The sequence below is a fragment of the Arabidopsis lyrata genome (assembly GCF_000004255.2).
Source record: "Arabidopsis lyrata subsp. lyrata unplaced genomic scaffold ARALYscaffold_3, whole genome shotgun sequence".
Lineage (NCBI taxonomy): Eukaryota > Viridiplantae > Streptophyta > Magnoliopsida > Brassicales > Brassicaceae > Arabidopsis > Arabidopsis lyrata.
Window position 1 is genome coordinate 19,781,177 of NW_003302553.1, and position 24,192 is coordinate 19,805,368.

At 32.7% G+C, this 24,192-nt stretch overlaps 4 protein-coding genes and 2 pseudogenes across 6 annotated transcripts; 4 read left to right on the forward strand and 2 right to left on the reverse strand.

Moving 5' to 3' along the window:
* The first annotated feature begins 1,843 nt into the window (after window positions 1-1,843).
* LOC9319953 (PRKR-interacting protein 1) lies at window positions 1,844-3,482 on the forward strand. The gene is made up of 2 exons (XM_002883840.2): window positions 1,844-2,186; window positions 3,025-3,482. Exons 1-2 carry the CDS (start codon window positions 1,932-1,934, stop codon window positions 3,352-3,354), a joined length of 585 nt encoding a protein of 194 aa, XP_002883886.1. The 5' UTR covers window positions 1,844-1,931; the 3' UTR covers window positions 3,355-3,482.
* Window positions 3,483-6,012: 2,530 nt separating this feature from the next.
* On the forward strand, window positions 6,013-8,149 carry LOC9319954 (reticulon-like protein B10). Of its 3 annotated transcripts, XM_021033877.1 has the most exons (6): window positions 6,018-6,155; window positions 6,246-6,426; window positions 6,524-6,665; window positions 6,748-6,817; window positions 6,928-7,100; window positions 7,777-8,149. In XM_021033877.1, exons 1-5 carry the CDS (start codon window positions 6,116-6,118, stop codon window positions 7,098-7,100), a joined length of 606 nt encoding a protein of 201 aa, XP_020889536.1. In that variant the 5' UTR covers window positions 6,018-6,115; the 3' UTR covers window positions 7,777-8,149. The 3 variants fall into 3 exon arrangements, with proteins under 3 accessions (XP_020889537.1, XP_020889535.1, XP_020889536.1); XM_021033876.1 differs by having other exon boundaries at window positions 6,015-6,426; XM_021033878.1 differs by lacking the exon at window positions 7,777-8,149 and having other exon boundaries at window positions 6,013-6,426; window positions 6,941-7,031.
* A 486-nt stretch (window positions 8,150-8,635) lies between these two features.
* LOC9319955 (protein TIC 21, chloroplastic) lies at window positions 8,636-10,543 on the reverse strand. Its single transcript, XM_021033035.1, has 4 exons — window positions 10,179-10,543; window positions 9,629-9,886; window positions 9,013-9,216; window positions 8,636-8,902 (listed from the first exon to the last, which is right to left on the reverse strand). The coding sequence occupies exons 1-4, from the start codon at window positions 10,491-10,493 to the stop codon at window positions 8,789-8,791; spliced, it is 891 nt and encodes a 296-aa protein (XP_020888694.1). The 5' UTR covers window positions 10,494-10,543; the 3' UTR covers window positions 8,636-8,788.
* A 296-nt stretch (window positions 10,544-10,839) lies between these two features.
* LOC110230139 lies at window positions 10,840-11,679 on the reverse strand (annotated as a pseudogene).
* A 7,733-nt stretch (window positions 11,680-19,412) lies between these two features.
* On the forward strand, window positions 19,413-21,445 carry LOC9322021 (annotated as a pseudogene).
* Window positions 21,391-22,410, forward strand: LOC110230140 (putative nuclease HARBI1). The gene has a single exon (XM_021032139.1). It carries the CDS (start codon window positions 21,610-21,612, stop codon window positions 22,408-22,410), a length of 801 nt encoding a protein of 266 aa, XP_020887798.1. The 5' UTR covers window positions 21,391-21,609.
* Window positions 22,411-24,192: the final 1,782 nt, after the last annotated feature.

Below are 24,192 nucleotides of genomic sequence, written 5' to 3' on the forward strand. Positions count from 1 at the left end.
TGCTTCTCAACGTCAAAGTTAAAGTGACCATTCAACGGCTGGGAATGTTCATGGACTCATCAGGATCTCTTCTTAGGCGAAGAGCCACATAGCTTTCACTTAGATTTTCGATTGATTTGATGTCTCTCTATCTTATTTTCTTTGTAATAATGTTGTTTAATTTCTCTTCTAGTTTGTTGAGTGTATAAGCCTATAAGGGTTAAGAGGATCTTCCCCACTCTTCGTTTGAATCTTATGTAATATAATGATTAGTTTGACTAAGAAAAAAAAACTACTATGTTCGACAACTGTGGCAAAATCAGAACTTTCACATCTTCTTTCTCCAAATATTGTTGGGTCCAAATCTATTGGGGCGATATATATGCATGTTTTTTAATGTTGCGTCTAGGCTTAGGTGAAGGTAAGGCTCACAGTTCATCGCCTAATCTAGATGATGCTAGGCTTTGTCACAAAGACTCTCGCTCTAGAACGTTTTGGCATGAGGCGCCTTATGTGTTTGTGAAATTAAAATCATCATTTTATATGCAGCATCTTTTCATTTAAATTTTTAGATAATTATGCTTAAACCTTAATATTTACTTATTTTTATGTTTTCAAAATTAATTGCACTTGAATTTATTGCTACTACAACTATGAGCTATTCCTAAAAACCTTGTCACGTTAAATTTTAACTTCAACTTTGTTATATTTTCATCTTCTCACGACGTTTTTCCTTCTATTAATTGATCTAACTTTAGTATCTCTAGTCTCGAGTCTCTATTCTCCCTACTATTTCTTTATCATCAATTAATTATGTCTGATTAAGTTCCTACATGTTTGATTCAGGTCCTACTAAGGAACTTGATCCAACAAGGAAATATGCAATTGTTGTTCCTTTTAAAAATGAAATTTTTTTTTACACAAATCACAAACGATGGAGTTCAACGTCCAAAAAGACATATGGTTGGAGGTTATAAGAATGGTATTCGATGTCCTTTAGTTCTAGATCGGATGAAATTAAAAAATTCATGTCTAAAAATCCTGAAGTTGAAGCCAATACTCAAATGATGCCACCACCAACCATTCAATACGATGAGTAGATTATGAGGAAGATGTAGTTGAACTTCAGCCTAGTCAAAGACGTCAAAGATGCCAAGGCTAGGCTGGTCAACCGTAATTGAAGAAACATAAACGTCTAATGGACATATTTGTTACTCCAACTCTTCTTGATATCTTAAAAGAAAGAAAAAACAGAAACCATATTTTTAGAGTATATGATAAGAAACTTAGAGATAAAGCATCTAAACATAAATCATAATTAAGTAAAAATCAAAAAATATATACATAAACCGAGTTGCCTTTGTCCAATGGTAAATGAGAGAAAAGTCTCCGCCACATTGGTTCGAGTAGCATTAGCTACCGGAATTCGAATTCTAACATAGTTTCTCCGGGCCTCAAAATTAGTGTTTGGACAAAGAAAACCTTTAGGATCACCTGAATTATCAAAAATAAAAGTAATCATGTATATATAGATGAACAAAAACTTTGAAGAAAAAAAAAAAAGAACAAAACCTTTTTAAAAATGTTTTCATTTCTAATTCTCCCTTTTTTTTCTACGACATTTAAGTAACTCTCCTTACTTATATGTTAGGAATTATATAATTTGAAGAAACAAATTACAGTTTCTATTTCTTTTTTATTGATAAATAAGTATATTTACTTATCTCCAAAAAAAAAATATAGTTACATATTTTTTCCAACATCTTGAAAAAAAAAAACCATGGAGGAGGTAAGTCCAATACCCAAATAAAATAGACAAAAGCCAGCCCAAGCCCAAAAAGCCCTTCTGATATACACACTTACAGACCCCAAACCAAAACTATAGTCCTCACGAGAAATCGCAAGGGAAACAAAAAAATCCCCAAACTGTGACCGGAATTAGGGTTTTCACGATGTCGTCCGGGAAGCCAAAGCAAGGTGGTGACACACGATTGGTGGTTGCTGCCACTACGGCGTCGGCATTGATGGAAGCGAAGAAGGCTGATCATGGAGGATCTTCGTCTATCGTTGAGTATAAACCGCCGGTGATGCTTGAAGATGAAGAAGATCTAGAAGTAAAGCTCCGACGAATCCTTGAGAACGTTCCTGTTCGTGTTAGCAATACTTCTGGAAGTTCTGCTGGTTCTGGTTCGGGCGATTTCCATCAGGTAATTAAACTAAGCCTTTCTCTTGAATCGAAGGATTCATAATTACCTCAATGAATCGAAAATTGTATTGCGAATAAGGAAGAGTCTTTTGTTCTTAGGCTTAGTTAGGTGTGGTTTTGAAGTTATTTTCAATCTATTAAGAGAAGTTCATTGTTGGGATCTGAATTTTCTTAGTGAACTTGTGTTGACATTGTTTTCTTAGTGTGTGATGGATCACAATGTTTTTATTGCCTAGTTAAGAGTTTGATAGAGCTTGAAATGAGAAATGGTTTTGAGGTTTATATGTGGGAAGCTCATGTGGATGTAATTATACTAGCCTGTAACGTAAATCGGAGGAATTCGATAGATTATCATCTTGTATTACTCTTTTGATGGGCTGTGAAGAATCTCAACTTTTGGAATCAAAGATTGTAAAAGTTAATTCAAAACTCTAGCTGGTTAAATATGAATCCTGTTCTTTAGTAACTGAAAATTAGCTGGATCATTTGCAAAAGAATGCCTGATATTTTGTTCTTAAGCATCGTGGGTGTGGTTCGAAGCTACTGTCGATCAGTTAAAAGAAGTTCCTTGTTGTACATATGATAGGAATCTTAAATTTCTTAGTCAATAAGTGTTTTCTTAGTTTTGTGAGGGATAACAATATCTTTATGCCATTGTTAAAAGTTTGATAGAGCTTGAACTGACTGTATTCTTTGTGGGAGGCTCGTGTGGGTAGTAATTAATGGCCGAGTGCTTTCTGATTTGTCACCCTGATTAATTTTTAGCGTGTGTACATCCTTTTCTTATTTTACTAGACATTTAAACTTGTGTGATACTGATGCATCGTTTTCTATTCCAGTACCGGCAAATGAGGCGAAGAGAACAAGACCGACTGACAAGGATGGATATTGACTACAACAAGCGGTTACAAATGGCAGAGTTTACTATAAGAAGAGAAGAGAAACTAAAAGCTGCAGAGGAGAAGACATCAAAAAAGCGTTTGAAACGCCAAAAGAAGAAGCAGAAAAAACAGGAGAAGAAGAGAAAACCAAACACTACTGAGGAACAAGAAAAGCAACCTAAAGAAGGACAAATATCATCTGACGAGGACTGTGAAGATGAAGAAGAGTCTGTGCTAGAACCTTTACGTCCGATGTTTAATATCAAGTTCCAAGAGAACCGTGCATAGCTTTTCTTGTGACATGTAAACACGATCCCAAAACTATATTCGCAAGATTCGTTTCTTTCTTTCCTTTTGTTTTCGACAATGTATGGGGAAAAAGAAATGGAGCAAGGTTTAATCGGTTTGTGTATGTATTAGTGGTGAGCAAAACAAATTGAAACCTGAGAAAACCAAACCAACCTGAATTGGTTAAACCAAAACTGAATAGGAAATCGAAAAACCAAAATTGGACCAGACTTTTTGTGTATCCAAAACAGAATAAATTGAAATTCATTTAAAATTTTTATTTAAATTATAGAAATATTATATGTAGAAAATAAACATATTTATTTTAAATATAAAAATAATGATATTCATATTAAACAATTATAAAATTAAATAAATAATAAACCAAACCGAAACCAAATTGTATCGAAACAAAACTTAACCGAGTTAAAAAAAAATTAAGTGGTTCCAATTTTATATAATCCAAATAACCGAAAAAAGCCGGATCCAAATCAAACCATAAAATGAGATTGTTCATCTCTATATGAAAAAGTAATATATTTTTCACAATGTAAAATCTATATTATTAATTGGGAATCACTCAAAACTAACAAACCTTATTTTGGTAGATTAATTACAATAAATGTCATTATAATTATTGAATTTAAAACAATAAAAAGAGAAAAAGATTCGAAAAAATATATTCAAAAAGTATATATATTTATTTCATTGGAGTATTAACAATATATATTCAAAAAGATTTTTCTGTCTTTTTTATCCGAAACTCAAACAAACTAAATTTACTGTTATGATTTAATAAAGTTTCCATAACAATTGGCAATAATAAATTCGAAATAATAAAAACGAAAAATACATCTGTTTACAATATGATTAAATCAAATATTAAATTAGTTTATGAAATCATATCACGAACAGTTATTATACTTGCCAAATATAACTCTAATTATAGAATATATATATGTTTTTTAAAAAAAAAATCAAGCATATAACTCGAATCTATATTTAATACTTTGATTCGCAAACATATTGTTAAGATTATAATAGTCTGTTAACCCTAAATATTGAAACTGAATTTTTGTATCCTATAAATATAGAAGTCGATTATTCAGTACCACTCACTAATTATACGTGTTTTCTAAATGTACTTCAATGAAACGCATGGTGCTATTTCTTGAATCTAAACGTATACAAAAATAATTCCTTTTGTTTTTCAGTTTGACAGGTAAACACCTTTCATACTGCGATAAGTTTTCTACATGTTACGGATCTTGGCCATCTAATGCAAGGAATATTCGATTCATGTGGTTTGGATTTTATGTGTTTAGTTCTCAGTTTGTGTTGTATTATTGTATTGTTTTTTGTTCTAACATATACATAAATACGACATATAAACTAATTCACAGAAAAAGATTGAAACAAATCATTGATCTTACAAAGCTAGACAGAGTGAATGCATACTTTTTCCAACAAAATTGACACAAATACATGAGTAGACTATATTTCTAAAGAAAAAAACTCATTGAAATAGGAAAAGTTGTAGAAAAGTATCCATATCAAAGTAAGTGTTCTTTGAATAAATGTAACGGTAAAAAATGAATTAAGACGAGTAGAAAGAGAAATTGTCTAAGTTGTAGACAGGTAAATGAAGTTATAACGCTTGCAGTAGAACTCGAACATGAAGTTTTGATTCTCGAGTGTCCCTCATGGCTGCAAATCAACATTCCATATTTGTACTATCAAAAGTTATACGCTCGATTGTGTGGATGTTTAAGGCAATTCGGAACGAAATTCTACGGAGCGAGAATTTCAAAAATAGAAAAAAATGAATATTTATGTCCTATTTAAATTTTAGGACGGGATCGAGATTGAACGGGATGAGATGAGAATTCCTAAAAAAATGTCGTATAACATATTACAATTAAAATAAAACATTGCTTGCAATCATATATTTAAAATGTTTCTTTCAATTTATCTAGCATAGCATGTGCCAAATAAAAAATTTTGGGACAGGTAAAGTTTATTTCGTGATGGAAATTTTGGAAAATTTGAGTATTTTCTAAAACATAATAGTGAAATATTGAGAAAATAAAAAAATATGGATAACTTCCACTAATTATGTAAAAATTAAATACCTAAACGAAAATACATAAAATACGGATATTCCATCCGAATCTTAGACCTACACGATATACAATCACAAACGAGTAAATCAACGCTTATGTGATTAAATGTGTGTGGTAGATATGTGACCATACGGATTATCCGTCTCAAAATTGATATGTCTATGTTCTCTCTCTTTTTAATTATGTAATTGTCTTTACTGTAACCAAAAACAAATCTGATTAATTATTTTGTCTAAACAAAATTGAAACTAAACCGAATACCAAACTGATATGAGGTAGGATAATGAATGTTATACTAAATAAATACATCTACAAACATAATCCCGCACGTTCGTGCGGGTCCGAATCTAGTGGAAATTAAAAAAGGAACAACAAAAATTAAGAACCAAAAAAAAAAAAAAAGGCAAAAAGATAGAATCAAAACAATTAATCAAAGTTAAGAATGGTTTAAAAGCAGAAAATAAACCTAGCTTTAACCTACTTTTAAACCCAAAATTTTTCATAGATTTCACTAAATTTTTAATTAATTGATTTAAAAAAAAAAAACACAAAAAAACAAAAACTACTTAAATTGAAACGATGTGCGAAGAACGAAGAGACTCGAGACAATTCTGGGATTGGTGAGAGAGATCGCTACAATGGAAGAATCTGTTCATCAATCGATTCGCTTTGGCTCAGGTTTCTTCTCTCTGTTTCATTGTTCTACGACTCCATTAACGTGTAGATCTACCGATTCATCTGATTTTGAAATTTGTTGGACTGATGCAGTTGCGGATTTGATTATGTGGAAGAATCGACGCGTAGGGTTTCTTTTACTTGGATCAACAACATTGTTATGGTTCCTATTCGAGAAATGTGGATACAGTTTCTTCCCTTTTGTTGTTAATACTCAGCTTCTTCTCGTTGTTATACTCTTCCTCTGGGCCAAATCTGCTATTCTCTTCAATAGGTACTTGTTTTCTGGAATTTTGAGTGAAAGCATGTCACATTTTGCATCATGTTGTAGATAAGATAATGCTAAATTTGTTGTCATTTTTCTTGACTAGACCTATGCCTCAGCTTCCTAATCTTGAAATCTCTGAGGCATCTGTGTTTATGGTGGCTGATACTCTACGAGTTTGGATTAATACGGCGCTAGCTGTTGCTCGTGAGATTTACGTTGGAAGAAATGCAAAGCAACTCTTTCGGGTCAGCAAACTTGTCCCTTTTGTTTTCTTCAATAGATTGGCACTTAGTCTGAGACATTGAAACATTGTTATTGCTATGGCAGGTGAGTGTTGTGTTGTGGACAGTATCATTTGTTGGCAATTTCTTAAACTTCCTCACAATACTCTATCTTGGTGAGTAGTTTTGTTTTCCCTTTTCTTTCACATTGTTCATTATTGATAGGACCTATAAGTTTATATGCTTTTGCACTCAAGACTTTCTCTGTGTGATTTTAAATGGACAGGTGTTGTTCTCAGTCTGTTGATTCCCATTCTGTACGAGAGATACCAGGATCACATTGACGAAAAGCTATCTTTAACACATCGAGTCGTTCAGACACAATACAGGAAGATTGACGAAAGATTACTACAGAAGATTATTGCAAAGCCCACAAATAAGATAAAGAAGATGCAATAGGCAAGCATACTGACCTTTTTAAAACCATTTATTCAGTTAGTCCTCTGATACATTGTTCAGTTTCAACATGGCAATGTTGCTTTGATAAGGTGTTCTTGTTAACCCTCTAGTGCTCTAATATTTTAACAGTAGCCTAGGGTTGGTTCAGGAATAGCTTCGCCAGCTCAACAACAGAGATGTTGCTTTGATAAGGTGTTCTTGTTAACCCTCTAGTGCTCTAATATTTTAACAGTAGCCTAGGGTTGGTTCAGGAATAGCTTCGCCAGCTCAACAACAGAGCTTACATTATTTGAGAGCTGAAATTTTAAAGGAGAGTGTGAGAATACGTTAGGGGGAGATTCTGGACTTGCGTAGGGTTTTTGTTTGAGCATTGGTAGAGAGTTTGGAGACTTATCTCATTAATCAAGTTTCTTCGATGTTGTAGTTCTTTGGTGAATACAATTAGATGAGGAGTTCACCGGTTACAATCTCAGCAGCTGTATTGTTTATAAAATAAAACTACAACACATCAACAAAATATGCTTAGATGTCAGTGATACAGCAATTTTGCATGATCTGTGTTGATACCAGTTGCATATTTGCTTCTTTGAACATATCAAAAAGGCACTGAAAACCTCCTATCTTAGTACTTCATACACCAATACTAATCTGTTAGCACTCTTTTTGTTGTATGCAGTGAAAGATACAAGACAAAGTAGGACTGAGTGGGAAGGTAAAACTAAGTAAAGGTGAAACAGGCGACGTAACAAGATATGAGTGTAGATGGCTAGAGAAGTTGAGACTTGAGTGTGGTTCTGTTATGAATCAACCCTTCATTTGATTCTCTCTTTATAGAGACTGTGGATGGATAAGTCTATGTGTAATTTTTGGGAGCTCAATGTGATTCTAATCAGAGTATGGGGCAATTTCGGGCAAGCAAATGGTTTTCAGCTCGATAAATTTGTTCCCTTTTTTCTACTTTAGTGCTTGAAATTGATATGGAGACAATAAAAAACAACTCATGTCTCTTATGTGATTTACGAAATACTAAGAATTGACAGAACAAAAAAGCTGATTTTATGCAAAATGTTTGTTATGAGCCAAAGCCTTTGACGTGTTTCTTCTAGTAACAGGTGCCGTGGTGATTTAGAGAATTGAATAGCTTAAGCTAAAGAACAAGAGATTTTAAGCTAAGCTTCCTCTTAACCCTAGTCTCTCTTGGAGATTAAGGTTAATTTTTGGAAGTTGGATTTTTTATTCATCATAAGGAGTCCTTAGACCCTTCTTACAAGCTCATAAACCTGTCATGAAGAAAAGGAAAAGCTCCAAAACCATAGTTCTAATGTTGTTCATGGAAATTACTCTAATCCTTAAATCAAAACCAAAACCATCAGACCAAATAAACCAAAACACCTAAACCATAGCACGTATCAATGTTGTTCAGTTCTGTTAACATTTTACTTTTTCTAGTTATGGCTTAAGTTTAGGAAACAAAAAACAAGTTATCCTCTTATGTGGAATTGTGATTTTTAGTTATGAAATGCAGTTATCCTGAGTTGTCTGTGTGATCAATAATCACATTTGTAGTTCAGCAATGTTACTAATAAAGCCATTGAGTCCGCAATGGTTGGTTCTCGGTTATAAAAGGAAACAAGCCTCAGCTTTCAACGTTTATGAATACATGAAGTGAGGCCGAAAAAGGCAGAAACTCAAGCAACCTTAGGAACTACAACAGACTCCGAATTGGGCACTGTCACAGACCGCAACAGCTCCAATGAGCAAACAAGGCCAAGGAAATGAGAGAGTAAGGTGTTCGCAGATGCCTGCATAAAGCCAGCTCTTAAGTCAAATAGTGAACTTACACAAATCAATTTTACAGATCTTTGAGTAAAGACTTATAATAAGAACACAGCAATATTGTAGAGCTTAATACCTGAACTAGGAAGACATCAAGAGCAAGAACGGGACTGTATCCCTGAGAGACTCCCTGGTAGAAAGGGTTTGCTGAAGTTGTTAAAGCCTTAGCAACTAAAAATCCAACCGTAGCTTGCATCCCGAGAAGTGCTGCCCCCATTCCCAAAATATTTACCATAATCCCGCTCCTCAAACCTTTCACAACATCAGCACGAGGCGGGGCCTGAAACAATTGCAAACCTTTATTAAAACTGGAATTCTCCCTTTAGACACCAAACTACGAAACTGAGTAACAGGACCCAAGAAGCAGCATCAGCTAATCAGACACCTGACTGGATCATACAAACACAGCCTAAAGACATAAGATAATCAAGTGGCTCTTTTGTTCTCAGCCAGAATTACCAAAGGTTCAACAGCTACTACTAGATATAACCTCACAGACAGGCCTTTCACAAAGAAAATAAAACCAGTTAACACACATAAGAACCTACAAGCGCTATGTTACGGGTGTTCATTTCCATAGAACAACAGTTCGACCAAGAGCAACAGTTCGACTTATGAAAAGCATAATTACCAGAGAGAGTCAACTTTAACTTATTCAGATTGAACTACAGCGAAGAGCAAGACATTGTTACCTTGGCAGGGTCGATGGAAGTTCGACGGAGCCTCTCTGAGAGCCGAATATACCCAAACGACCAGAAAACTGAGACAAACGAAGCAGCGATCCCACTAGCAGTTGCATAGAAAGTAGCAGGTGAAGTAGGTTTCCCAGTTACAACAATGGAGAAAGATAAAATCACCGCCGCCACAACAGTTGACACAAGCTGCCCCCAGAAACCAATACTCCCAAGCCTCTTGAAGTACCTAGAAGTCTTCTCCAATCTCTTTGCAACCTGTTAAAAAACCACTCATACTCATAAAAACAATCTCTTTCACACCAATACAGTTACTGGATAAAGATTCTTCACACTAAACAATCAAAGTTCAATTCTGAAAAACTCGAATCCAAATTGTTATCCACTTCCTAAATTCAAAAGCAGATTGTAACTAAATTTCGATTTGTTACATCATTTCCTCAGATGATCATCAGGCTCTCTTTCTACATTCAATTTCAGCTAGCTTGTGACAAAATCAAGATTCGAGCTGAAAAAACCGAAGAAATGGCTATAGAGAAGGAGAGAGAACCTGAGCGAGTTTTGCTTTGTCGACCTCATTATCACCGGAAACGGAAGAAGGAGACGTCGGAGAGTAAAATGCCACCGTGGATGGTGCGAAACTAGGTTTAGATCCTCCGATTTGGAAACCGTAGACGGACAGAGACGGTGGCGATTGGTATGAAGAGATGGTGGCTTTCCTCTTCGGAGCGAAGAGAAATGGATTAAACAATGGCAGGGAGCGAGTAGAGAGGCTTTGGTGGTTGCATGGGTGCTGGAAACCTGGCCGTAGCGCAACCGCGGATACGCCGGGGGAGCTCGCCGGCGGTAAGAGTAGTGACTGCATATTTTAGTCGAGTTTTTTTTAAGAGTAAAGTTGCGAATTGGTGCTTTTAGGCTTCGTTCTATCTACCTACAGTTGCAATGGGCTTTTTTGCTTTTGCTACCTAACGGCCTTTGAGAGAATATTTTCTTTTGCTTCTTTTTTTTTTTTTTTTCACTAAAGATTTTGTTTATTATAATCCACATCACAAAAGTTACAACCCATTAAAGGCCCAAATGATTACATACATCACTTGTATGTAATCACACAATACGTAGATGAAACGTGTTGCAAGAAAATCGTGGAAACTTTTCGTCATCCTTTGTCGTCAATTACTCCGATTCCGGTGAACTCAATCGACGCCGAAAAATGGTAAAGCATCGACTTTTTGTTGTTTCTCACCGGAGACTGCATAAACAGAGAGAAGGGATACAATAACAGAGATTTCAACCCCATCAACTTATCAAATCACCAAACACTGAAATCCGGCGAAAGCAAGAAAGGGGAAATCAGATTGATCCACACAAATTTGCTTGATCGAAGCTTCAATTACATGTAGAAACGGCTACAGGCAATCTTCATATGCTGGAAACAAGTCTTCTTTTCATGACTTTGAACGTAATCACCGATGAAGATTTGTTGTAAACCACATATCTGAAAACCGGTTTGAGAACATCCGAGAGAGAAAGCAGCAAATCCACCCGATCTGGCCGGATTAGACATGGCATAATCCCACTGGAAACAACCGGAGACATAAAACAAAGCAAAACTCAAGGAGCTAGTCGGAGAAGACCACCGTTGATCGAGAAATCGCCGGATTGGCACCACCAAACATAGATCCAGAGAGATTATTAAAAGATAAACTAAACAGACTAAAGAAATCGGCATGAAACCGATTCACGGCGGAAGAAAATACAAAACCAGCCAAAACCACTTGTGGAAGCCGGATTTGCTGGACGAAAGCCGACCATTTCCGCATAAGAAGCCGGTGGATGTCGGGCTGAAGCCAGTTGAACTAATTGGACGGCCTTGCCGGAGAATTCCAGACGGCGGGTAAGGAACGGCAGCCAACTCTCTCTCTGGAAAATATGGAAGAGAGAAGAGAGAGAGGGCTCAACCCACTTCTGCAGTATGGAAGTATATGGAATATACATGTTACTCTCCTAAATTTGAAACTATTATTAAGTTTCATTTTATTCTCACTTGTCATTTATTAGATTATATACGAATATTTTTATACATATATTGATAGACCCAAACAAGTGAAGCACGAACTCAAGATAGATAGCCATCTTGATTTATCTTATAGATAAACTTTAGTTCTTTAAGAATATAGACTATATATTATGAATTTTTCACCTCTTTTGGTTGCATAAGATGAAATTTTCATTGTAGACAATGAGATTAACTTGAAATTATTTGATTTTAATCTCACAAGATTGGTTGATGAGAAGATGGTAGCCATTAAGCAAACACAAATGCATAAGAATTGTTGCAGACAGCATTGTCACTTTCATCTCCACCACCATTTTTCTCCATTACTTACATACTTTAAGTGAACACACACCAAGACACACTCTTACACCAACAACTTCAATAATATCAAAAAAAATTATTTTCTTTTTGAAATTGTAAGAATATATTCCAAATATATTAGACAATTTGCGCGAAGAACTATATATAGTGGAGGAAACATAATTTAGATTACATAAATGAAATGTATTGAGATGGTTTGAAACACTAAAACAAGTATATGTAATTTACTAATTTTGAAAAATAGTGGTGCATTGCATGTGGATCTTTAAAATAATTTATTTGGATATATATAGTAGTATCAAAATATATTTGTCTTTTTTAAAAAAAAAAATGTTTACAAACAAACTGAAACTCTACACATGAAAATAGAAGAGTTATGATATGCCTCTCATATTATCTCTTTCACCTATTGTAAAAACACACACATAAATATATTTTGCTTATGTTTTGCTTAGATTTTACATTTGTTTTGCTCATATTTCTTTCAATTGCTTTTCTATATTAGAAAAAAAACAATAAGATGTTACGCAAACACAAACTAATGTTAGATCGAGGGATTTTGATAAACCGATCCTAACAATCATCAATTATATCTAGTTTTATCCGGTTAATAGAAGAGAAAAATGATTTACCAAGTGTTGCGGAGTAGAAAGTCTTGACACCATCCAAGAAATTCAAATCGCCGCTAAGGATTGTCGAGTCTCTGTCCTCGCCAATGATAGTTAAATCAAGACATGTAATAATAACACGTAAGGATCGATCGATATTAGGTATGTTTTTGAAAGAAACTTTACTTTGTAAAATTTACCAATTAATAATATACGTGACATGAAAACAACTCGAGTTCGGATAGTTAGAATCTGTAAAGTCAGTCACTACACAGGCTATAGGTTTTGGTTGACAAGCTTAAAATGACTCCACATGATTGTGAAGTCTTTTAGCCTTAAGACATCAGTGACACTCTGAATCTATAACATGTACCAAAACCAAAACATGTGACTCACACTCAATCATGGATTACTATTAAAGAAACTTAAGCTGAAAATGGAATCTCTTTCTCTTCTCCAATTTATTTGTTTCTAAGCCGAGCTAGGAAATTGGATAAGCACCAAGAAAAAGCTTATTGCTTTCACAATTGGGTTTTCTTTTTCCAAGCTCAGATTCCTAGACCTATGGTTCCAATTCAGGAAAACTCCCATCTTCTTTTCTGCACTCTACAACATGCATGCTTCATAATACATCTAGCATTAACACCAATTTTTTTATTTTTTCTTCATTCTTCTCAACTACCATTTACACCAACTAGCATAATAAAAACAAAATAGTTTTGAAGTTCTTTATGAAACCTGAATTCTCATTAGTCATCACTTACCAAGAAAAAGAAAATAATCAAGAAATTAAGCAAAAATATTTTCCTTTGTTATTCTTATTAGACAGAAGTAATGTTTCTATTTTTGGTTAGCTTGGGAGTTATTTGAAGTAACTTTTTATATGGTTGATATCCAGAAAAATTAAGTTGAATAATGAAGGTTATGAATATAATTGATCAAGCATGATATACAGAGAGTCATAGATGCACACAAGAATGATTTTTATACTACTTAGGGCATCTCCAACCCTACTATATTTTAGAATAAAAATACAAAATTCTTCTCCAACTCTACTCTATAATTGACTCTAAAATAGAGATTTCTGCAGATTGACTCTATATATAGAGCAACTCTATTCTCAACTCTATTTTTGAGTTCAACTTTTTTTATTTATACTTTAGTCCTTCAAATTTAAACTTTTTATTTAATACACATAATCATTTTATAAACAACAATTACAACACATAGCTTTATAAACTTAACAAGCAAACAAGTATTAGATTTAAAATAATTATATAAACTTAACAATGAAACAAGTACTAAATTTAAAATAAACAACATAAGAACACTAAAACATAAAACTAGTAATTTAATAGTCCGGTAAATTGTGTGTAGATCCGCCAAGATAGTTAAAATATTGTCCAAATGAATTAGATGGAGGAGGAGTTTCTTGATCTTGATCTTGTTGTTGGACACGTCGTTTTTGTAAAATCCGTGCTTGTTCACTCTCAAAATATGCCTGAACATTTGGGTTTTGAAAGGAATTCAAATCGAAATGCTTTAATTGATCACATGTGGGAAAAATATTCTAATGGTGTTATTTAAAATAAAATTTGTAATGTTTTATTATTGTTATATGATGTAATGTTTTTTTTAATAAATAATTAGTGTTTAATTTAAATAATTTCATATTTTATGGGAATTTTGCAAATCTATAATATATGAGGTCAAATTGTAAATTATATAATTAAAAGGTATTAGTATATAAAATAGAAATAGAATATTTCTAAGAATATTCTCTTTTAGAGTAGAAAATAGAGATATAAATTGGAGAGAAACTCTCCTCTAAAATAGACTTACTCTATTTTAGAGTAAGATATAGAGCTCTACATTGGAGATTGTCTTATACAAATCTTGACTGATTTAAGTGCAGCTCATTTGCTGTGGTCGCTTGGTTGCCTTGTCTAAGTTTTGAGAGAAGCTTTGGTTAAGCTAGAGTCCTCAAAACCAAGCTCTACTACAAAACTTTTGCAGCCAATAACATAGGAACCAAATTGTCAGTTCAAATTCCTTGACACTCTTTAGATTAGTTTTGGCTAAAGTTCTTTTTGACTTACTTTGGATCCAAGACCAGCTTCTGAACCTTTTTTCTAATTTGAAGAACGCTTGCTTATAAATACATAAACGCTAATCTCCAACATCACTTCACTCATTCTCTCTTCTTCTTCTTCGAAACCAAAAACAAAAGAATTCATCGTGATTGATCTCCTCTGTCTTCACGCAATCGATTTCAGGTCTCTAGCTCCTGATTTCATGTCAAGTCCCACCGAGACACTTTCACCGGTGGATTATGTCAATGACGGCGAAGGAGAACACCACGACGGCGAATGATGCAAAAAAAAAAGCGGGAAAGAGGATAAAGACAAGCGTGAAAGCGACGAGCCTATAGCAGCTTTGGTGTATCATCTCGCATGAGGATAATCGATCCAATCTGTGTTTCGTCGATATCACGACCATCGGATTCGGAGCAGGTATCTTTCTTAATTTCCTTTCATTATTTATTTTTTGGTCCAACAGAATATCTTTTTCTTTATCACAATTTTACAATCTTTTACGGGGTTTAATTTTTCAATAAAAAAAGACAGTGTTTTTTTTTTCTCTAAACTTATTATTTATTGCAAATTATGAGAACCGTTATATAGACGATTCTACAACAGACAATTCCTTCCGACCCTTATTAGATCCACGATAGACGACACTTCTTTCTTCATGCTCTTGACGGACACCTTCAATGATCCATGACCTGACGACACTTCTCTCTTTGCGTAGAATCCTGGCGAACGGCTATAATTGTATATCGTTGGAGATCTCCTGTATACTTACCTCCATTAATCTGCAAATTTATTAATAAATCGCAGAATCTGGAACTCGTACCCCAGACCTCTTGGTGTTGAAGCATTAATTAACCTTGGTCAACCAATGGACCAAGGAGGTTTCCAAAAAAAAAAAAAAAAAAAGTTTATAATAAATATATAAATATAAATAATAGAAAAAAATTTAAACCCGTAGTCCGCATATATATATATAGGGTCTGAATGGTGACAACGTATTTAGAAGTGCGGAAAAATCGATTTTACAGTGCGGTACGGTTCACGCGGGAGAAATATATTTGCGAGACAAATGCGGATTTTATAGAATAGGTGGTACGGAATAATGTTTGATTGATGAAAAAATAATTTGCGGAATACATATATATATTATTTTAAAAAATATAGTTAATATTTACATTTACAATCACAAATACATTACAGATATAACAATTCAAATTTTAATTAATATTTAATAATATTTTGAGTGACCAAAATAATTTATATTTATTAAAATAAAATTATATTATTTAATAAAATTAATGCATACAAATATATATATATATATATGTGTGTAATGTATTTATTACAATATATATATATATATATGTGTGTGTGTGTGTGTATTTTTTTAAGTATACAATTTTATTAAAATATGTGATCCGAATCTTTTAAAAAATTTAACAGACTTTCTAATTTAACGAAATAAAGCAAAGAACGTAATTTCTTTTAGAAAAAACAAAAACTATATATTAGTCTTATTATATTATTATATACTTGATATTTGCTTACAAATATTTAGACCAACTTAAAGACAAACTACTTCAACATTAAAATATTATAAAAATAAACAAATACATGCGGTTTTTTTTTACTACACCTATTTACATGTGGGTGAAAAGTAAAAAAAACAGATTTCATTTTTGTGAGTCATAGGGTTCCGTGCGCGTATTTCATCATCTTTTTATTAAAAACGCAAACCATAAATAAAAAAGTGTGAGTGGTAACATAAAAACGTTTTTTGATAAAATACAGAAAACCTACCGCTTCTATTGTCTCCATTCACGGCCATAGAGATACTAAAATAAACCGAGAGACTAGAGTTAAATTTTGTTATTATTTCTTTTGCAATTGAAGTTATGAATTATAAATTATATCGATTGAATCTGGTCGTTTATATAAACATAAAAACTAAATTATTACGCGTGTATAATGACGATAGGTACCTTATAAAATATATTTAACGCACAATATTAAACATGTGTGTACATCGATTGTTGAGGTTTGTTTTAGCTAGTTTTTCTGATTTTTGTATCATTCACCCATAAACACCAATGTGTAATATCTTTTATTGTTTCGTTAAAAATCTTTCTAGGAAAATTTAGTGGGAAAAACCTTAGTGAAGTAAAAACACTATACCTTTTAAAAAGAACTTCAGAAAAATATGTTTGATCCGGTCTCTTTTGATCTATCATTCTTTCGTCTGAGCAACACATGCAACATTGTCTTCGTATTATATTATTCACTTTGTATTTATACGAATTCCTCTACTTGACTGAATGTGTCGATTTATTGATCTTAACCATACATATTTTCTACTCACTTCATGGAGTGCAATGATTTTCAGCAAAATTTGAAGAAGTAGCCGCAAACATCTGAAAAATATCATGTTTGTGATCGGGCTTTGTGTAAGTCTGAAAAATAACTTGCATCTACAAAACTAGTCATTTTACCAATTAAATTCTAAGAATAAAATAACCTTAATAATCTCTTGAAGATAATGAAATACAGCTTTGATCACATTCCAATGTTTTTGTGTAGGAGACGAACTAAGTCTAACCGACGGATCAAGAGAAAATGATATATCAAATTGAGTGCCATTTGCAAGATACATTACTTCAAGACCAAGTATCTTCAATTCTCTGTGGTCGGAATGGATCATTTTCAAAATTAAATGATCTAATGGTCATTGGAGTACTGAGAGGATCTAATTAAATGATTTGTTATTTCATTGGTTTTATTTTGTGACAACTTATATGGTGTTTTGATAAAAAAAAATGTTATAATCTTTATTTTTTGTATAACTGCTCTGATTTTTTTGATCATTAACTCAAAAGAGTCAGAATTCAAAACAAAATCATGTTAAATTTTTGCAGAAGACTATAATCACGAGAGACATAAAAAGGTATTACCCGAACATAATGTTTCGTTCGTTTAAGATTTTCTTATAATACTGGATCGGAAGAAGAATAACTACAAGAAACATGTTCGGAGACGTCGGTTTCTTAAGTCACTTATTTAACCGACGTAAAATGTTAAAATGGAACGGCTTTTAGCGTCGCTTGGTTAACCGACATAACATTTTATTATACCAATATTTATCAGGTTTGTGAATCAATATTGATCATCCATTCCTGGAAAAAAAACAGATCTTGAAGCTTAACGAAGTTTTTTGTGCATCGATGGATCTATGGATTCCTAAGACCTTATCGAAGCTTTTTGTGACTTTCGCATCTGATTTCAAAGATCTTCTAGGATTCAGATTGAATTAGGTAAAGTTACATCTCAATCTGATCATGTCCCAGGAGTTTCTCTTTTTCCATGACTCGAGATCGATAAGATTCGTATGGTAGATTACTTCTGTGTGTTTTTCGATTGAATAGCTACTCTAACAAGGATTCTCGATTCGGTTTTGGGATGATGGATTCATGAAAGTTTTCTAGCTAAGGTTTTTGGCGTGAACTTGAAATTGTTGATTATGGTAGTGAATGGTGACCAGTTGAACGCGGAATTCGAAAAAAGTAGCATTGAAAACCGCAAGTTTTACCAATCACCAACAAAAGTGAACAAGTGTGTTATTCCAGAAGAAAAAATAATAAAAAAAGATTGCGGATTTCTAAGTAGATAAATGAATAGACCGCATATCAAAACGCATTACTCTCTTTTATCCAGCGGTTTCTGCAAATCCGCAGAGGATAATATTTTATTTTTTCCAGTTGCAGTTGCTATATATATATCAGTAGAACGTATTGGAGAAAGCACAGATACAAAAATCAGATAGAAACTGTGATACACTAATGTTTTTTCTCTAAAACTTTTTCCTTTTATAAGATCTCCAAAAAAAAAACGAATTTTTAAATTAAAAAATCTGATTTCATCTTTGAAAGTGCAACTCTTCTGTATCATCGACTTCAGAATTTGGTTTGGTGAAATTAGACCTTCCTAAATATTTCTAAAAGGTAATTAGTTGTATGTAATTTTTTTAATATTTTGTAATGACACACCACTATATTTGGTGTCTTATACATACTACAATTATTCTCTCTTATTCATATATTAATAGTAGTTTAATTAAAATAATCATTTATTAATAATTTAAAAAAATATGTTTATACAACTATTATATTAAAATTTAATTCTTGTAAAATCTCATAATACCAATTACATAAAAGAATTTATAATATTTTGGAGTGCTTTATGTCATCCATAATTGAAAGTAGTCATCTAATTTAATATTTATTAATCTATATTTTTCAATTTAAATTTTATTGAAGTAATATGTTATGTATTTTATTTAAATCGATATATATATATATATATATATATATATAATTGGTATATATAGTATTTTATTGTAATAAAAATTTATTTTAATAATACCCTATCTAAAAATTTAGCTTAAGAATTTTCAAATTCTTTTAATAATATTTACAATTTCTTTATTGATTTATTGATACAAATATTACCACATAGATATTAATATGCATATAAGATTTTTTTTATAAATATATAATAAGTACTTATATTACCATTTTTCATAAAGAAAGCTATAATCAAAATTTTTACCGTTTGATTTCATCTGTTTTTTTTTTTGTAAAAATCATTGGATTTCATCATATTTTTATAACGACTGTAAAGTAATTAATAGTTCGATTTTAGTGAATGTAGATATGTCGTCTAATAGTCGACGAAACTCAAATCCTTCCAGACAAACAAGTTCAACTCATCCCACCGAAATTTCAACTCCTCCCACAGAGACAACAATACGGGTAAATTTAGTTTAGTTATATATTTTCTTAAAATTAAAATATTTTTGATAGAATAAATAACATTGTATTCACGTAATTTGTAGAACAAAGACAAGTTCAAATGGTCGCACATACAGGAAAAAACATTAATTCAATTGTTCAACGAAGAAATTCCCATGACAAATTATACTCTTAAGAATCCTACTGCTATCGGTAGAGAGTATATGGTTGAAAAGTTTAATCAAGCATTCAACATGAATATAAGTTACGGTTTCTTCAAAAACAAGCTTGATGAATTCAAAAAAATTACAAGAAATGGAAAGCTCTTATGCATAAAACTGGCATCACGGTTAATCCTGATACATGTATGATACATGCATCTGACGCATGGTGGACACAACAAGAGTTCGTAAGTATACAAAATATTTTTATTCATAAAATATGTTTAAAATATTTGATATCAAGAATCTAATTGATTTTAAAATTATAGGGATGCAAATTAACAAAAAGCTTGAACCGAAAACCGCCTGAGTTTTGGGACGTGATGCAACGATGTTTCGTATTACATGATGTTCAATCACAATCTCAACTACACGAGCATGCAGTTGATGAAGAGGGCCATGATGACTCATACACTGATAATGGTGACTTTGCACAAACAAAGGTTCCTGAGACGCAAGAAGAAGAAGAAGTGTATCGTGTTACTATTGATGATGATGAAACGTTCCAACATTCCGCTTCTAGAAGCCAACAGCGAGGTAGGCAGAATTTGCAGTCAACAACTAGACGTGGGAGCAGTGCACACAGATCTGGGGGAAGCTCACGAGTTTCTATTGGAAGTGGTTCATGAAGAAATCGTAGGCGACAATCCTTTGAAACAACAATACAAGACACCATCGCTGGCTATAGAGAATTCCAACGACAAAGTTTTCAACAACTTCGCCCTGGTGGTTTTGACCAAGATGATTACGATGAATTTAAAAAGGCGGAAGCGATATTCATTGCACTAAATCTTCCCAAGCACACTAGATTTTATTGGGCATGCATTAATGCACTTAAAGAGCTAGTATTTTGGCGTAAGTATTTCATTGACATAGCTGCAAGCACCGACGAAGATAAGCTACAACTGTTATAAGCTATGACTGGTGTTTCACGGAACAACCAAGATGTACCAAAACAGTTAGGTTCAGGCCATTCATTTGGGAGTGCACATTCAGAAGGTATATCATCTGGAAGTCCATCTTCTGGGGGTACTAATTTAGGAGGACAAAATTCACCCGGTTGTTGGGGTCCCATTTATCCACAGTGGAGAACACCACCCAATGTTGCACAGTGGGGAACAACACAAAATGCTCCACAATGGGGAACACCACCAACTGCTCCACAGTGGGGAACACCACCAAATACTCCACAGTGGGGCACACCACCAACTGCTACACAGTGGGGAACACCACCAAATGCTCAACAATGGGGACAAACACAAAATTTTCAACAAGGTGGGTCAACCGGAACAACTCCAACAAATGTTCAATATGGATTTTCAGTTGGAGGCCAAGGAGATGGTGCAACAGTAGAAACTTCACCGATCATTCAACGAACATCATCATCCGGTCTCGGTTTCACAAATTATTTTGAAACTGGACAAATGCCACAAACACCTAGACCGGGAGGTCTCTTCAATATTTGGGGAACTCCGAAAGGATCCAATGCAAGTCATCAAAGTGATGTAGGAGATGAAGATTATTTTGTGTCAATTGTGGTTTATCAATCTCACTTATGTTTTGAAATGATTTTTTTTTTAATTTTAATGTTGAACTTTATTTATTTTATTTTTGTAAAATAATGCATGTCTAATGGTACATATCGTTTGTATTGAATTTCAGGCATTTCGTATATGTCAGTTGCGATCACAAGGCCTCAATAATCTTAGTTACGAAGAGAGAATTGAACTGTGAATTTAGAAAATGAACAATTTGAAGAGTTAGTAATTCAACCAGCTTTGACTTATTATAACCGATATTTTCAAAGAGCTCCAGTCCAAACTGATGGAGGTTTGGGATGGAGAAATATATGGCGTCGACTACAACAAGATGCTGCTGCTTGTATTCAGTTATTACGGATGTCACTTCCATGTTTCACAACATTGTGTAATATGTTGCAAACAAATTATGGTCTTCAGCCAACGTTGAACATAAGTATTGAAGAAAGTGTTGCTATGTTTCTACGGATATGTGGGCACAATGAAGTACAAAGAAATGTTGGTTTAAGATTTGGCCGAAATCAAGAGACTCTGCAGAGAAAATTTAGAGAAGTTCTTACGGCAACTGAATTATTAGCATGTGATTATATTAAAACTCCAACAAGACAAGAACTTTATCGAATTCCTGAAAGACTTCAGGTAGACCGAAGATATTGGCCATATTTTAGTGGATTCGTTGGAGCTATGGATGGGACTCATGTATGCGTAAAAGTAAAGCCTGAGTTACAGGAAATGTACTGGAATCGACACGATAATGCATCATTGAACATCATGGCAATATGTGATTTGAATATGTTATTTACATATATTTGGAATGGAGCACCAGGATCATGCCACGATACAGCTGTTCTACAAATGGCACAACAAAGTGATTCCGAGTTTTCTTTGCCTCCGTCAGAGAAGTATTATCTGGTTGATTCTGGCTATCCAAACAAACAAGGATTTATAGCTCTTTATAGATCATCACGAAATCGAGTTGTGAGATATCATATGTCTCAATTCTATTTGGGTCCTCCTCCTAGGAATAAACATGAACTGTTTAACCAATGTCACGCATCTTTACGTTCTGTTATCGAGAGAATTTTTGGAGTTTGGAAGAAAAAATGGAGGATTCTTTTTGATTTTCCAAGATATAATATTTATGTTAAAAAAAAGTGGTAATGGCTACAGTGGGATTACATAATTTCATCAGAATTTCAAACTTCGCAGATACAGATTTTGCAGATGTCATGACAGAAACAAATATAAAAAACAAAGACTTTGAACATGATTTAAATGATATGGAAGCAACAGAGATAACAGATGGAGAACAAATGACGCAAATAAGAGACAATATTGCAAATATGTTGTGGGAAAATCAAAATAATAGATAATACTTTTTTTAAGATGTTGTACTTTTTTATGATGAAACTATTCAACGGTTGCAACAATATGTATGTTAAAAAATTAAATTTATATTTTGATCAAATTGTTTATTAACGGTTTATAAATATATGTTATTGTTTCTTCGTTAACACAAAAAAATTAATTAATCATTAATATATATATATATATATATATAATCTATAATCTACACCGCTTATTGATTTGTTACCATTCAAATATTTTATTATGTACCGCAATTAGTTTTTTCACCAATCAAACATTATTCTGCAACGCTTATTTTGTTCAAACCGCACTTGTCCAGGAAATACTTTTCTCCCGCACGTACCGCAGTTGAACCGTACCGCACTATAATAACGCTTTCCCTGCACAGCAAAAAACGTTGTTACCATTTGGACACTATATTTCAGTTTGACGTTTTTATCTGAACTTGCACTTGAAAGTCAGATCTGACTCAGTTTGACGTTTTTTCGTTCTTGGTTTTAGAAAAATCTTGACAAAATCATTTATGTAAGTATTTTTAAAGTACATTTGAAAAATAAACCTTTAGTATTATGGGTTATTTCATAAAATGCCATTGATTTAAAGAACAAATTAAAAAGCTTATTAAGTATTATTTGGAATAGAGAAATACTAATTAATATTCATGTATTAAAACAACATTTACAAAAAAAAAAGTTGTACTATCTATATATAACAAACACATTTTTTCTGTATTATCATAGAAAATAACATAACAAACATAGTCTCTTTTGGACTATATGGTATGAGGAAAACAATTCTTAAAAGATATCATTTTTAAGCAAAAAAAAAGAAAGAAATATTTTACATAAAATAGTAATATTAAAATTATAAAAATATTTAAATATTCCAAAATAAATGATATTCTTTTGAATTCGATAAAGTTCTTTAGAAAACTTTTTTTAACAAATTTCTTAGAAACTTCTTAAACGTGTCTTCAAAAAGTCATTAAAAATCTTAAGAAAAGAAATCAAGATCAAAATAATAAATAGGAAATTAATTTTTTAGTTAAAATATAATTATGTCATAATCGAAGTTTTTGGCAACATTCTAGGAATTTTGCCGCTATACGAATTTGCATCTACTACTCAATTATTTTATTTTATTTTTGTCTAATATGTGGATCAAGTTTTGGTCGACCATTAGTGTCTTTTATTATAAGTAAGTTCCTCTCTTTTGTTCTCCATTCTCATGCATCCACATCATCACTAATTTAATGTTTATATTAAAGTCATCAATTGTTTAAATCATTTATTTGATTTGTTAATAATTATTTCGCATGCAATTATCTTTAGATATGTTTGGTTCAAAATATTGTAATTATCTTCTTAACGATATTCGACATTAGTCATTAGATGTAATTAGCAAAAGATATTGTAACGATTTTAGCTACATATCTATATATACATTTTTGGATGACTTTTAGCAAATAAATCCTGGAGTTGGAATGTATTTACAAACAATGCCATTGGAGTTAATTCTTAAGATTTAAAAAATTAATTAAAGATATTATTCTAAAGATCGTTCCTCAAATCTCCT